We start from the raw sequence: 14,451 nt of genomic DNA on the forward strand, positions 1-14,451 counted from the left end.
TGCAGCCATCCATACCCAGACCTTGGTCCCTCTCTCCATAAGCAGACGGAGGCAAAGGCCGTACCAGGGTGGATGGGTGGTAGGAGGTGGGGACCCTGTGGCAGCCCTCAGCAGGAAGGAAGATTGGCTTGTTGCAGTTTGGGGGTCACGTAACAATGGCAAACCTCCCTGAGTCCTCCAAGCAGGTGCTCACCCCTGCTCAGCATCTGACCTGAGAGGCCCATCAGCTTTGACCTGGCATCCTCCAGCACGCGAGGCCCCATGCAGTGGGCACGGGTACTAGGAAGTCCCTCGAAAGCCCTCCCAGGGTTTACAATGGACTCCAGCTAGCACTGAGTACAAGGCAGGGGACTCTTGGGGAACGGAGAAGCAAACCACATAGGCCTAGGGGGCTGGGGTCACTGGGGAAGGCAGGAGAACCCACAGGCCCATACAGAACTGATCCACTTGTTATAAGACTCTGATGCATTTCTGGGGCATTTAGGTATGTCCAAGAGCTATCTGGTACTGAGCTCTCTATACTGGGATTACCTCATCAAGAGAATCCATGGTGACTGACAGTGGCGACAGGTACTTAGCCCGGGAAACCACCTGAGAACTGAGCACTAAGAGGCTGGGATGACAGCTCAGCTGAAGGTCACGTGTGTGGCACCAGCCCAGGTGGAGTCCAAGCCCACTACCCCTGCAGGAAAAGCCGGGCGACCCTGAAGTGCACCTGGACTCAAATCAACACCACTAGGAGGCAGGATGTTCTCAGGTTAGGGCTTTGCTCGATCCCTTCCAGTCCAGACAATGGGAGGCAGATTGGGTGACCCACAGCCTAGGACACGGAGCCCCAGAGAACTAACAATGCCAAGTCATGGGGATGGCTTGGCACCTCCGACAGCTATTTATCACTGCCCTGTATTGCCTGCACCTCCCTGAGGAGACTTGTCTTGCCCAACCCACACCCAGGAGATGTCTCTGGGGGCCACTTGAGCCCCGGAATACTCTTCTGGGAAAGCATGATCCTGAAATAAATTCCGCTTTGGCATCTTCTCAGGACCAGGAGCATTCCAGGGCTGGTTCCACGACTGAAGGTCAAATGCAGTCAGGCCTCTCCTGGGCCCAGCAGCTGCCCTGGGACAGCGGAGGAGCCCATGCTCTTCACAGCCCATAGACCAAGCCAGCAGCTCAAGGTGTCCGAAGCATGCTAACTACACTCAGGGCTCCACAGGAGGGCAGCCTGGATGACGTGAGGAGCTGGTTTTACCACCTAACAGACTGCGGGGGGGGGGGGGGGGGGCAGGGGCTCACAGGGTCTGACAGAGTGTTAAGAAGCCACGTCCAGTGCCACCAGCCTTTATTCACAGACCCTCAGTCTCCGTCTCCAACACAGACACCTGGATTCAAGAGGGCACAAAAAAGGGGGCCTTGGTGATCCTCCCAGTACACCCCAGAAAGCCAGGACAGGCCTGGCAGCACCACACCTTCAAGGTCAGCCTCAGTGCTCCTGCTCACGGGCACTGCTATGGCCACAGGGCTACAGGTACCAGGAGACCAGGTCTGGTCGCTAGAAGCCCCTTCAGGAGCCAGCACTGTCCTCGGCTCAGAGTTGACTCCACTCTGAAACTGAGGCAAGAAAGGGGCGAGATGGACAGTGGGATGAGGGAGCCCCCCAAACGTCCAGGCTTCACAAAGAGAGCCACACTGGATGCAGGTGGGATTGCACAGTCCTGATTTCCGGTCATTCGAGGTCCCAACAGCCGAAGAGAGATCCCTTTTTTCCTTTCTGACCTTAGGTGGCCAGGAAGGAGAGGCGCGAGGCATGGCAGGTAACAGCAGAGAGGGCTAGGTAGGCAGGGCCAGGTGCTACCCAAGATGCAGCTGGCAGGGGAAAGGGACAAGGGCTGACATAGCCAGACCCCTGTTCCCCCAGTGACAGGGGCAACTTGAGACCCTGGAGAGGAAAGGAAGGGCCTTGGTCACCAATCCTGCTGGCCCTGGGGACTACAGCCCACTAGAGCACTCTCCCCCCTCCCAGGAGCAGAGGAAACCAACATCAAGTGCACCCTGATCTTCCGGAGGCCAGGGGAGGGGCGCCAGGCACTCTAGGACTTCTTGGCATCCTGCGTGTTCCGGCGCTTCAGGTCACTCAGGTCAATGGGCTTGAAGGCTGTCAGGAGACAGTCTGGTTGGTGCTCGGGACAGAACCCCACCCGGTCTCCACGGCACCAACCGAGGAGCCTTGGGAGGGACAGCAGTGCGGCTCCCCAGGTCCCCCACTCACTCTTCAGGCTGGGGTTGGGAACCTTCTCCACATACTCCTCCACTAGGCCCCGCTCTCCACCAGACAGCTGGCTGCGCAGGTCTCGTTCAACACCCTGCCAGGCTGCGACAGGACAGTGGTCAGGGCTCTGCAGCCCTCAGCCCACAACTTGGGTGCAGAGGGTCTGCCCGACGCTGGGCAGTGGTCAGGACCCTGCATCCCTCAGCCCACAGCTCGGGTGCAGAGAGTAGGCCCAACGCTGGGCAGTGGTCAGGGCTCTGCAGCCCTCAGCCCACAACTCGGGTGCAGAGGGTCTGCCCGACGCTGGGCAGTGGTCAGGACCCTGCATTCCTCAGCCCACAGCTCGGGTGCAGAGGGTCTGCCCGATGCTGGGCAGTGGTCAGGGCTCTGCAGCCCTCAGCCCACAGCTCGGGTGCAGAGGGTCTGCCTGACGCTGGGCCAAGCAGACGGCTGTCTCCTTCCGCGGTACCCATCCCGCCTCCACCAGTTTCCCCGTCAGCTGAAGGTGTCCTGCAGAGCCCTCTGCATCGGCTTCTCCCGCCCGTCCCTCCTGTGCCATGGCCTCCTCCACTACAGAAGGACACACAAGTGCCTTAGAGGGTCCCACCCAGTCCCACCTCCAATTTCAACCACACCACACTGTGATCACGGCTAGTTACTCTCCTGGGGAAGCTTCTAGGCCTGAGGACCGACTCAGAGATCCCACCTTTTCTGGTTCCACCCACCGCCCACGCCTTTTCTTGGTGTGGGAAGACCCACAGGAGGCAGCAGAAGCAGACCACAGGCACCAGTGCACCAACCTTCATAAATGAAGCGCACATTCTCCTCGTGTGCCGGCGTGAAGATCTCACTGCTGTTGGTGGGGGAGCGGGGACTGCTGTTCCTCTTGCCGTTGTAGACGACTCTGGAGACAGGCGAGCTGGGGGAAGCTCCGGTGTGAGAAGCGATAGTGGGACAGGTGGGGTCCCAACCCCCCCCACATAAACTTAACACCCACCTGGTCATCGCTGGGTGTCTGGTCCTGGTGCTTGGCTGCTGAATCCTGCGGCCTATGAAACAGAAACCCAAAGCACTGCAGATGTCACCCTTCCAGCAGAAACAGGAACCACCTCTGCGGCCCTGAGTCCATGGGGACCCTTAGGCTTGAGTCGTCAGTGGATCCAAGCAATCCTGAACAGCTATGGGGTCAGTGTCAGTCAGGACACAAAGGGCACAACAGGCCACTGAGGCCATGCACTCAGCCCCATCTCGCACCCACTCCTGTCTTCAGTCTGCAGACCCCAGCTCTGCCCCGGAGGGCTACTAGGACTCAGTGCATTCTTCTGCAAAGCCTAAGACTCAGCTTCCCCGCTGTCCGTGGGAACTGCACCATGATAAAAGCAGCTTTCCTGAGCTCAGGGACATTTGACCAGTGACCCCAGGACACTAGAGAACCAAAAACAAAGCAGACCAGGAGAAAGACATCCCTGGAGGGAGCAGCCAGGCCTGGCCCGGCCCAGTGACTGGAACCTGGGGTGCAACCTCTTTATAGGCCAGAGGATTTTTGCTGCTGAGTAGGTAGGGTATCTATGTTTAGGATCAGAATCTCATAATTAACCAGCTGAGGACACACAGTCTAAGACGAGAAAACCAGTCATACAAGGTTAGTTCTAAGCCTGGCCTTGGTCCAGATGGGGCAACCCCAAATGCTGAAGAGGAAGGAGACCCAGACAGTCCCAAGCATGCCACGCCAGGCTTTCCCAAAGGCTCTTCTATGGTCAGTGAGCCGTCATTAACTCTTCAGGTGGGTGGACACCTTGACAGCATCACATCAGCTCTTGTAAGAGCTCTAGAACCTGTCTTCTCCCTGAACCTGGTTCCCCGCCTCCACTGTCTTAGTCTTTCCCAAAACTGCCAGCCCAGGACATCAAGCACAAGGAAAGCCCTCTGAGGTGTGGTGTGGGCAGCGAGACCAGCTGGGGAGCTCCAGTTACAGCCAGGACACAGCAGGGCAGTGCTCGGGGCTAACCCCAGCCTTAGTTCCAGGGACCAAGCATCCTTTCATCCTTTTTCTGTCATTGCTGCTTGGTAGTGCCTGTCCCCCAGGCCACCACTCTCTGCTGCCTTTCCTACCCATGCAGCCTTGGGCTCTGGTGGTCACATCCTCCAATGCCCTCTGCCTGGGTGCTCCAGCCTTGCTGGCAGCAGGCTCTGTTTGGTGAAGCAGAGAAACCTGAGCATGTTCCCTGGAGAGGAATGAAGTAACATGATGCCAAGTGAGCAGGGTCTCTAAAAAGGCTGAATGTGTCGGGATCCAACACCAAAGCGGGGACAATGGACTAATAATGGCAGAGTCTGCAGAAGTACATGGATGTCCACAAACTTGAGCACACTGCAGGGTGTCTGAGATCACAGGTCACTGCCCAGCAGCCCAGGTAAATGGGGTGGTGGTCTAACAAAGGGTATCCATTGTGAGTGAGCAGCCAGGGAAAGAACCCTACTGCACAAGAACTCATGCAGTACCCAGGCCTCTACACCCTGGGGCTCCCACTAGGATGGCAGCAGGGGCAGAGGTTGGACAAGGCCATCCCGAGCTCCACACCAAGACTTTCTAGCCCTGCTTTTCTTCTGTTACAAGTGTCTCAATGCCCCAGCCATATGTCCCTCATTCCATCAACTCCACAGTACTTTTTGGGTCTTTTTGCTGTTTGTGTTTAAAGACAGGAAGCCCAGGCCATGTAGTCAAGGCCAGCCATGACCTCCTGGTTCTCCTGTCTTCAGCCCCCAGGGCTGGAACTGCAGGCATAAACTACCACTATGCCTGGCACAACCCACAACCTCTTTTCTCTGTATCTTTCAAAGTGGTTGTCCCAATAATTCTGAACATCAAAGTCCATAACTCTGGGGCCTCGTGCACACTAGGCAACTGTGCTCCCTTAGGTGTAAACTCTTCCTTCTTTACTTCTGAGAAGGATCTAATTTTCCCAGGCTGTCTTTGAACTTACTGTTAACTAAGCAGGCCATGGACTTGCAATCCTCCTGTGTCGGCATCCTGAGTAGCTAGGCTACAAGCCTGTGCTACCACCAAGCTCCACTGTGTGTGTAGACACACTTTTTGGGTTTTTTGTTGTTGGTGGTGGTGGTGCTTTTTTTGTTTGTGTTTTATTTTGTTTTTTGGGGGAACTCATAAGACACAACTAACAATGATGGTATCTAAGACGTGATGACCCTCAGTGACACATCCCTACCTGTGGCCCTGCCCTCCTCTGACCTTCACACCCATACCTGCTGCCCCAGCTTCCCCTGGCTCCATTGTAGACTGAAGTGGCAGCACAGCTTCCTGACACTTCTCAGCCCTGCTCAGGGGAACCACTTGGGCTGTGCACTGTCGTGCGGCTCTCGGTCCGTGTGCGTCTCCTGTGTCACCAGCTACTATACCACAGCCCCCAGAGCAGCCAGGTGTAAACTTGCTTCCTGCTGAAAGACTACACTTCCCAACTTCCCTTGCGACCATGGAAGTACAGTCCGCCTCTATAAGGGGCCACATCCCATCTTCCTCTGCAGGCATTTTGGCCATTTGCACAGCTGGGTACAAAGCGCTCTCCATGAATAAACACGGTGCCACCTAAGGTCAGACCAAGTCTTTCTTTCTCCCTCCGGTTTCTCTACAGCCGCCTTTTAAAAGTCCTACTCCCTAATCTTCTGTCCAGTCCCCTGGGACCACAAGTACCCTGGACAGAGGTCCTCCAGACAAGGGCTTTAGCCTCCCTGCTGAAAGTGAAGTGGTCACCACGGACAGTTTACCAGGTCCTCCTGCTCCAACGAATGCACAGCCACCTGAAGCCTGGATCTTCAGCCAACAGGGTAATGGACATGACAGAGCCATACTGCCCCATCCTAGTGGAAACTAGTAACTAAAGGGATGCTACAGACCGCTGGGTATGAGACAGAAGATGTGGTGTCAGCTCATACTTAAACAAGGTGGAGAACCGCACACGCCACAGCAGACCCTTGCCAAGGGAGGACTATAAGTCAGTCCCTGGGCTTGGAACTTTATATACTATCCGTGTTCCTATCACAGCTAGCCAGGAAGAAGACATATTACAGAGGATGAAGCAGCTGTCACCTAGCACAGGTGCTCTCCCAGCCCCCACCCAACCCAAAGCCTTCACGGCTGCAGCAGCTGGCTGGGGTGCTGGCTGCTGATTTTCCCTGAGCTTGCCTCAATTCCTGTCTGCATGCTACATCAGGTTCCTCTCCGCTCTGAAATGCCCGCTTCCCAGTGACACCATGTGGGGCTGCTCACAGACCTCTATCTCATGGGGAGTTCTTACTGAATGGGTTTATTCTATGCAGAACCATTAGCTTCTAAGAGACCCAAAGCCTTCAGGGACTTCCTAGAAGGCAAGGTGGGGAGACAGGACAAGCTGCAGGGGGATCCAAAACCCACTTCAACTTTTCTAAACGCACTGAATATGCCAGGGACATGATGCTAGGTGGCACATACTTTGCTGCCCAAGAAAGCGACAACAGGGGTCCCCCACCAGAACTAACGGTGCAAAGACTGGCCATTATTGTTCTTTTGGAATTTCTGCTATCTAAATTTTGTTTTCTTCCTTCCACTCCCCATCCCTTTTAGAAAAAGAGGTCTCATATAGCCCCAGCTGGTCTTAAACTTCTGATCCTTCTGACTCTACCTCACCAAGTCCTGGGCTTACAGACAGGTGCCATCACTCCCTGCTTCAAATTTTCTGGTTCGTCCTTCCATGTCTTGTATCCTTTACAGATTATGAGGTCTTTACTTAATGACTAACCAAACGAGCAAGGGACGCTGTGCAGTGACAGATGTGCTTCCAGATGATGACCTAGAATGTCAGGTGCAGCTCCTTCTTTCCCTGGACTAGCAAACCACAGTATTCCCAGGCCCCTTATTCTGGAGGACCTGGCTCCTGCTGCCCTCCCGTCGTGTGTGTGTGTGTGTGTGTGTGTGTGTGTGTGTGGTGTGCGTGCGTCCCTCTCTGCCCTAGACACTCCCCAGCCACAAGTGCACAGCTGATCCTAACTCACTGGAGACCTTTGCTTGAACTTGTCCTCTGCCTGAAAGGTGGCATCCAGAGGGACGATCGCCCCAGAACCAGGACTGCTTTGTCAACAGGGGCACGGGACTTCCGGCCACCATCCATCCAGTCCACCTTGCGGACTGGACTTGCGCAGAGCCACTGCATCTGCACAAAAGCGATGTGGCAGGGCAGGTACGAGCAAAGACACGGGCGCGGGTTCGGAAGCCGGGCCTGCGCGTCCCAGAAGCGGGAAGAGCCCGCGGGAAGGCTGCCCCGGGGCTGCGGGCGTTGTCTCCCCGCGGGAGGCCCGGCAAGAGAGGCTCCTCCGGGCTGCTGCCACGTCCGCACCCCGCGGCGACACCGGCCTCGTCTCTCCCCGCGCCGGCCTGGCGACCCAGCGACACCAGGGCGGGGCGGGGCGGAGCGGTCAAGGTCCCGCGGAGCCCGCAGCGCCCCGCCCCGCCGCGCCACCCGCGCCGCGCCCTCCTCACCTCGCCCTCCTCGCTGCCGCCGCCGCCGCCGCCGCTGCCAGTGGGCCGGCCGGAAGTGACGCCGCCGCGCAGGCGCGCACGGCGCGGGCCACGTGATCGCCGGCGCACGGGGTACGGCGAAGTCGGAGGCGCGCGAGGTCGTCCCGGAAACGCGGGGTTGGGGAGGTTTTTCCCCGCGTGTCCGAGAAAGGAGACTGCTGGACCGGGACAGGGGCGGCCTGGGTCCCAGCCGCTCTACCCCGAGGCGTTGCACCGCCACGAAGCCGCATCTCAGCTTGCGTGGCGATGGTTTGGCCCTGTACCGCGCTAAGTAGTCATCATCACAGCTTGGGAATCACGTTTATTGAAAAAGTAAAAAGTATCATCATAAAAAAGTTAAAAACAAACAGAAAAGCAAAACCTGAAGAAAAAGTCAGGCCAGAGAAATGGGCATGGGAAGTCGTGCCCCACGACAAGTCCTAGCATCCTGGCTGCCTCCCTGGCACGCTCAGTGCGCACACCTTGGCCCCTGGGACAAACCCAAGGGCTGGCTCAGTCCCTCAGTCCATGCTGGTTCCTTTGAAGAGTTCCACCAAGTCCTTAAAGTCTGGGTCAATAAGGTCGGAGGGCAGATCGCCATCGTCGTTGGCTGCATCCCTGTCTGCTCCCAAAGAGATGAGATACCTGGGGTGTGAAGGGCTGTTGGTTAAAGCCTACTCAGCCCTCCCAGGAACAGAGGGCTAGAATTTGGGGGTCACCTGTTTGTTTTTGTTTTTTCCAGGCAGAGGAGGGAGAAACCTGACCCCTTGGAAGCTATGGCCAGATTTTCCAGTTTGCTCTAATGTTGCAATCGGGTAGAAACTGCCAGAATCCCTCAGAGTTGCTGCCTACAGCGTCAGAGCTATATTTGGGGGTTCACATGCTGGAGACCAATTGAAGCCTGGAGGGAGTGGGATGGAGCCTCTGTACCGTATTCCATAGTCTTACCTGGCTATATCAGGGTACCCATCGCTGCAAGCGATATGCAGAGGTGTCCAGCCAGTCTCATCTCGCTGGTGAATGTCCGCACCATATTTGACCAGCAGCTTCACACAGTCCAGGTTTCCAGAGAGCACAGCTTCATGCAGAGCAGCCAGGCCTGGGCAGGGTGGGAAGACAGGGTCAAAGCTGTAACCCTCTGCATAGAATTTCCCCTACCTCTTTATAGACAGACCAGTCCGGCGACTCGTACTCACCTGAGGGGTGGATAGTGTCCAAGGAGACTTTCCGAGCCCGGATAAAGCGCCCCACCTGCTCCAGGTCGCCTTGACGGATGTGGTCCAAGAAGAGAACATCATTAGGGAAACGCACGCTGCGATCGGCCAACAGCCGCCGCCGCCGCTGTCTGGGGCTGTAGCGAGCATAGCGGGCAGTTCTGCTGGGCATCCCGGGGATTGGGGTGGACTACCTCTGTGGGGCCCCTACTTCAGTAGGTATGAATGGGAAATATGCTGGCCAGACCAGATCGGTGTGTAGGCTCTCTGGCTTGACAGAACCTCAATTCCAGCTTATATAGGGCTTGAGGGGCTATATAAAGCCGCTCAGTCATGCTTGCAGGCGCGAGGGGCTGAAACCGAGCTGCTCCCCCCTCCCGGAGCACAGGATCATGTTTAGTGGCTCATCTTTCAGCACACCTGTTGCTATGTCCGGCCAAAGGGGTCAGATCCTTCCTGGCTACTACACCCTGTCCGCAGCTGGAGCTAGAAGGTGCCTTGTAGAGGACTAGGAGAAGGACCAGGAGAGAGCCCACGGGAAAAGCTGTGGATGTGGGCTCAAAGGCATCAGGAGGGGCCGAGCTTGGAGGATGGCTTACCTGTCTACATGCTGGAAGCTGAGCCCCATCGCCATCTGAAAAGCACGGATCCGTTGTCATTTAGGTCTCAGCGTTGTTCATTTCCCAACATGTCGCTCTTAACCTTCCCTTGTAGCTTCAAGAGAAGATTCCCAGAACCGCTTCAGGGTGTATGGTACTGACAGGAACTGCTGCTGCCCTGGCTAGGATCTCAGTTCTGCAGGCCAACACTACCAGTCCCGAGCACCTGCCTTGCACGTGTGTGCGTGCACACACACATGCACGCACACACTGCCTCTGGGTTCTGGACAGTCTCCTAGAGACTATGTTGAAGGTATCATCCAGTCCATTCCTAAGAGATCAGGTGGTGCCCATTACAGGTGGAGAAAGGGAAGGACCCCACACGTTAGTTTCCTGCAGACTCTGTCTTGCTTTTGCAACAGCTTCAGCCAAGGTCTCAGGTGGTGGTTGGCTTGGGGGCATGAGACTACCTGGTAGGTGGAATGCAAGAATACAGCTGGGCCAGAGGAGCCCCAAAACTTGGTTATGGAGCTGTGGATAACCCGACTCTACAGTTCTCCCTGACTTCCTGAAAGCTAGTGGTTAGGGTTACTGTGACCAAGTCACACAGACCTAGGTCTCAACTCTCAAAGAAGGGTTTGCTCTGGCTGGACAGTGGTAGCGCACCCCTTTAATCCCAGCACTCGGGAAGCAGAGGCAGGTGGATCTCTGTGAGTTTGAGGCCAGCCTGGTCTACAGAGCGAGTTCCAGGACAGGTTTCAAAGATACAAAGAAACCCTGTCTTGAAAAATAACCCCCCCCCAAAAAAAAACAAAACAGAAAAACAAGCGTTTGCTCTCATGGTTCCTGAGGCCAGCAGCCTGAGACCTGGGAGGACCCTAGAGGTTCTGAGGGAGCCTCTGCTCCAGGCTTCCCAGCCTCTGGAAGTCAGTCTAGTCCTTGGTGTTCTTTGGCTTCTAAAAATATTTGCCCAGTCTCTACATTCATCTCCAACGGCTTCTTTCTATTCCTGTGTCCACATCCTACCTAACCCCACCTTGTTTGTTTGTTTTCCAGATAGAGGCTCTGGCTGGGAACTCCCTTTTGAACTGTGACTCAGGCAAACTCCTGAGCACCCCTGCCATCAGTTCCCAAGTGCCGGGATTATAGATGTGCACCAGCACACTGAGTGACCCCATTAATTTTTTTTTTCCTTTAGGAAAGGTGGCCAGGTTTTCCAGGTTGGCCAGCCTTGAACTCGCAATTCTCCTCTCTGAGCCTCCTCAAAAAAAAAAAAAAAAATGCTGGAATTATAGGCATGTGCCATCATATCTGGCGCGGATTTCTTCTTATAAAGAGACCGTCCGTAGACGTTCTCACAAAGACTTAGGATACACCCTACTCCAGTGTGACCTCACCCTATCCATTTTTACTAACAATGACCCTATTTCTAAGAAACTCACCCTCAAAAGTGCTGGGAGCTAGGGCATGAAGCAGGGAAACCCAACCTACTAGGTGGTCATGGGAGGCCTGAGGCTGGGTAGCTCCTTGGCAGACTGGGGAGCTGGGAAGGCAATGTAGTCAGCTGACCTTACATCACCTGGCCCCTTTCCAGCCAGCACCAAGCCAACATGTTACACACCCTTTAGGTGTAAAGCCGAGGTCACCCAAGACACACTGAACGAGAGCTTCCTGCCTGGCAGGGGTGTTTCCACCATCCCTCAGTGCTCAGAGGCTACTCCCTGAGTTTGTGTACCCCAGTCCTGAGAGAATTTGTTACGGATGGTTCTGTGGCTCTGCATCTCCAGGGCTCAGTTCTGATCTCTTAGGAGGAGTCAAGTACCATGTCTTCTAACTTGCTTCCCTAAAGCAGGGAAATTAAACGTTCTTTGCTGTAGCTGGGTGATAGACACTCCACCTCACCCCACCGCTTGTATGTGAAGATTATTTCTTCGTGTGTTGTGGAAAAGTTTCGTCTGCGCTCCCAGCTCAGAGGATCATCAGAAAGCCTGCGAGTGAAGGTGCCATCACAGAGCAGCAGGGAGGAGCCACAGACCCGCCCGTCCACCCATCAGTGAACGCCTCCAATGAGACAAGGTCCGGGAACTCTTCATATGTGGAGCCTTGGCCACTTGGAGCACAGAGGTTCTTGAGTTTGGGGTTTCTGTTTGAGTCGGAGTCCCCCAAATCTTCCAGACAGTATTCCTGGGAATTGTGTGTTCTGAGCTGAGGTCTTTGCCTGGTATTTCTCAACTTTCAACAGTAGCCACGGTGGGCTGTTCAAGTCCCTTATGGTGGTTGATGTTAGAACAAAGCCTGGAATTACCGACCTCTATCCCTGATTCTCTCAGACAGTATGGACTTACAAGGTTACTAGTCTGTGATCTTAGAATTTCTACATTTTGGAGAATGGACTAAAGCATTTACACAAAACTGCAGTGGTGACAATTTCTGTATTTCCCACATTTGGGAAACAGAACGAGGAAGTTCAAGCTTCAAAAAACTATTCAAAGGTTTCCCTCCAACATTTTTTCTTTTTCCTTTTTGGTTTTTCAAGACGGGGTTTCTCTTTGTAGCTTTAGAGCCTCTCCTGGAACTTGCTTTGTAGACCAGGCTGGCCCCAAACTCGCAGAGATCCACCTGACTCTGCCTGTGTTGAGATTAAAGGTGTGAGCCACCATCCAGCCCTCCAGCATTTTGTAGCCCTCAAACTTTCAGTCTTCTTGCCAGCAGGGCAGTGATGGCACACACCTTTAGTAGTCCCAACACACTAGAGGCAGAGTTCAAGGCCAGCTTGGTTTACAGAGCAAGTTCCAGGACAATTAGAACTACAAAGAGAAACACTGTCTCAAAACAAAAACAAAAACAAAACAAAAACAAAAAAACTCCTCTTGCCTGAGCTCCTAAGCATTGGGATTTCAGGCTTGTATTACCATACCCAATTCCAATTTATCAAAGTCCAGAGCTGGGAACATAGTTCTGGGGTAAAGTATTGCCTAGCGAGACAGCCAGACACTGTCTCAACAACAGCAACAACGAAGAGTTCAACACAAATTTGCCATAGTAACACAACCTCTGGGGGCTAAGGCAGATTGTTTGCCTTGAGGCCAAAGCCAGTCTGAGCTACATAGTGAGTTCAAGGCCAGAAGGGGTGGCACAAGTCTAAACTGAACCAAACCAGAAAAAGAAAAAAAGTCTGGTAATGTCACCAGCAGTGATGTGTACCCAGGGGTTGTGAGGTGCTAGGTAATCCAGCATAGGCTGTGGAATTGGTCAGTCAAAAATTCAACTTCAGAGTCTGAAGCCCCTTAGGGAAGTGCTTTTGGTTCTGTTGTTGTTGTTGTTAAATTCCAAGCTGTTGGATTCTGGGTACCTGGGAGGAACTGGGAAATCCCAGTCTGCTGGAATCTTCACCACTTCCCCTAAGATCCTCCAGTTGTTTGACTAATCCACCAATCCCAGCCAAAGAGGTTTTAGACACCACCCTGTAGCTGCCCTGCACAGTCTGGCTCTGGAAGGCTCCATCAGCTGCCTCTGCAAAAAGGGGAAAGGTATCTGTGAGTCACACTCCTCTCAGGAGCGCGTGACATTGGCTGCCCAGTTTGAGCCTTCTTATCCAGAGACCAAGTCCCTGCACAGCTGGGCAGTGGTGCGCTGTCTGTCTGAGGGAGGGATGCACAGAATACCTTTACAGTTGGGACTAGAAACAGTCTGCTCACAGCCCTGCTGGTTTTCTTCCCTGGAAGTCCTGTGTCTTTTTTTTTTTTTTTTTTTTAAATTGGTATTTTTGCCTGAATACATGTCTGTGTGAGGATGTCAGAAACCCTGGAACCGGAGTTCCAGACAGGTGTGAGCTGCCATATGGATGCTGGGAATTGAACCCGGGTCCTCTGGAAGAGCAGACAGTGCTCTTAACCGCTGACCTGTCTCTCCAGCCCATCCCATGGATTCCCTTAATGATAGCCTTGACTCACATTCTGGGGACAAAATTTATACCTTCCCCTGTCAAACTCCACAATGACAGTACCCACTTTAAGGTGACCACGGTCCATTGCGCCAGCAGGCCCCTGCTGAAACTTCTGGAGCAGAAGCAGCTGGAAACCAGCCCTATAATGAGTCACCAAGAGCCAGTGAAGGCAGTGTAAGCGGACAACTGCCCTAACTGCTGAGTCAGAATGAAGACTATAGAGTGACGGATACCTGGGAAATTGGCCCTGCTTTAGGAGGTGACAGAGTCCTCTTCCCCTGCTTGTGTGCCAAACCAGCGAGGATCATTCCCGGGTTTGTATGAGCTCTTATGGAGGGATAAGGCAGCCATGGAGGAAATGACCACAACCCACACACCTAGACCTGAGAGAGAATCATACAGGAAGCCCTTCAGTGCGCCCCGAGAGTTGGGTCTGGCACAATGGCTATCAGCAGGGGGATATCTAGCCTTGGTGCTGAGACAATGTCTTGGTCTGGATATCTTCAGTGTGCATGTGTAGTAAGAATACAGGTGAGGCTGTCTGTCTGTCTGACCTCAGGCAGCTTGGAGCATTACCTCAGGGCCCCTGTGACCACCCTGAGTCCTGTGACCCTTTGGCCCTGTGTGCCTCCTGAGACTCTCAGGCACCACGGTGCTCCCAAAGGTGTCCATGTCAGAAGGGAAGTTTGGGAAAGTCAACCTCAGGAGTATCATGATCCCCATTGCATGTGAGATCCACCTGCCTCTGCCTTCTGAGTGCTGGGATTACAGGGGTATGCCACCACCACCCAGTTTAAATTTATTTTGTGTTCACTGGTGTTTTGTCCGCATGTATGTCTGTGTGCAGATGTCAGAAGCTCTCTTAATTGCTAAAC

The 14,451-nt window shown here is 54.2% G+C and overlaps 2 protein-coding genes across 4 annotated transcripts; both read right to left on the bottom strand.

Moving 5' to 3' along the window:
- Window positions 1-1,325: 1,325 nt before the first annotated feature.
- Window positions 1,326-7,854, bottom strand: Mcrip1 (MAPK regulated corepressor interacting protein 1). Of its 3 annotated transcripts, none has more exons than XR_009057457.1 (6): window positions 7,800-7,854; window positions 3,267-3,318; window positions 3,070-3,188; window positions 2,270-2,371; window positions 2,041-2,155; window positions 1,326-1,939 (listed from the first exon to the last, which is right to left on the bottom strand). XR_009057457.1 is itself a non-coding variant. In XM_057776967.1 (6 exons), the coding sequence occupies exons 2-5, from the start codon at window positions 3,272-3,274 to the stop codon at window positions 2,091-2,093; spliced, it is 294 nt and encodes a 97-aa protein (XP_057632950.1). In that variant the 5' UTR covers window positions 3,275-3,318; window positions 7,800-7,854; the 3' UTR covers window positions 1,326-1,939; window positions 2,052-2,090. The 3 variants fall into 3 exon arrangements, 2 of the variants coding, with proteins under 2 accessions (XP_057632950.1, XP_057632949.1); XM_057776967.1 differs by having other exon boundaries at window positions 2,052-2,155; XM_057776966.1 differs by having other exon boundaries at window positions 1,326-2,155.
- Window positions 7,855-8,121: 267 nt separating this feature from the next.
- Window positions 8,122-9,292, bottom strand: Ppp1r27 (protein phosphatase 1 regulatory subunit 27). Its single transcript, XM_057776253.1, has 3 exons — window positions 9,014-9,292; window positions 8,766-8,916; window positions 8,122-8,462 (listed from the first exon to the last, which is right to left on the bottom strand). Exons 1-3 carry the CDS (start codon window positions 9,201-9,203, stop codon window positions 8,339-8,341), a joined length of 465 nt encoding a protein of 154 aa, XP_057632236.1. The 5' UTR covers window positions 9,204-9,292; the 3' UTR covers window positions 8,122-8,338.
- Between the last annotated feature and the right edge of the window lie 5,159 nt (window positions 9,293-14,451).

This window comes from Chionomys nivalis, chromosome 7, assembly GCF_950005125.1.
Source record: "Chionomys nivalis chromosome 7, mChiNiv1.1, whole genome shotgun sequence".
NCBI lineage: Eukaryota > Metazoa > Chordata > Mammalia > Rodentia > Cricetidae > Chionomys > Chionomys nivalis.

Excerpts from the sequence above, each read along its gene's own strand:
- Mcrip1 (XM_057776967.1), bottom strand. Across the intron at positions 2,372-3,069 it reads TGTGCGCTTCATTTATGAAG|CCTGGCAGGGTGTTGAACGA; the intron begins GTTGGTGCACTG and ends GTCCTGTCGCAG. Across the intron at positions 2,156-2,269 it reads TCCCAACCCCAGCCTGAAGA|CCTTCAAGCCCATTGACCTG; the intron begins GTGAGTGGGGGA and ends GTCTCCTGACAG.
- Ppp1r27 (XM_057776253.1), bottom strand. The coding sequence starts at position 9,203 with ATGCCCAGCAGAACTGCCCGCTATGCTCGCTACAGCCCCAGACAGCGG. Across the intron at positions 8,917-9,013 it reads GGACACTATCCACCCCTCAG|GCCTGGCTGCTCTGCATGAA; the intron begins GTGAGTACGAGT and ends CACCCTGCCCAG. Across the intron at positions 8,463-8,765 it reads GGGTACCCTGATATAGCCAG|GTATCTCATCTCTTTGGGAG; the intron begins GTAAGACTATGG and ends TTCACACCCCAG.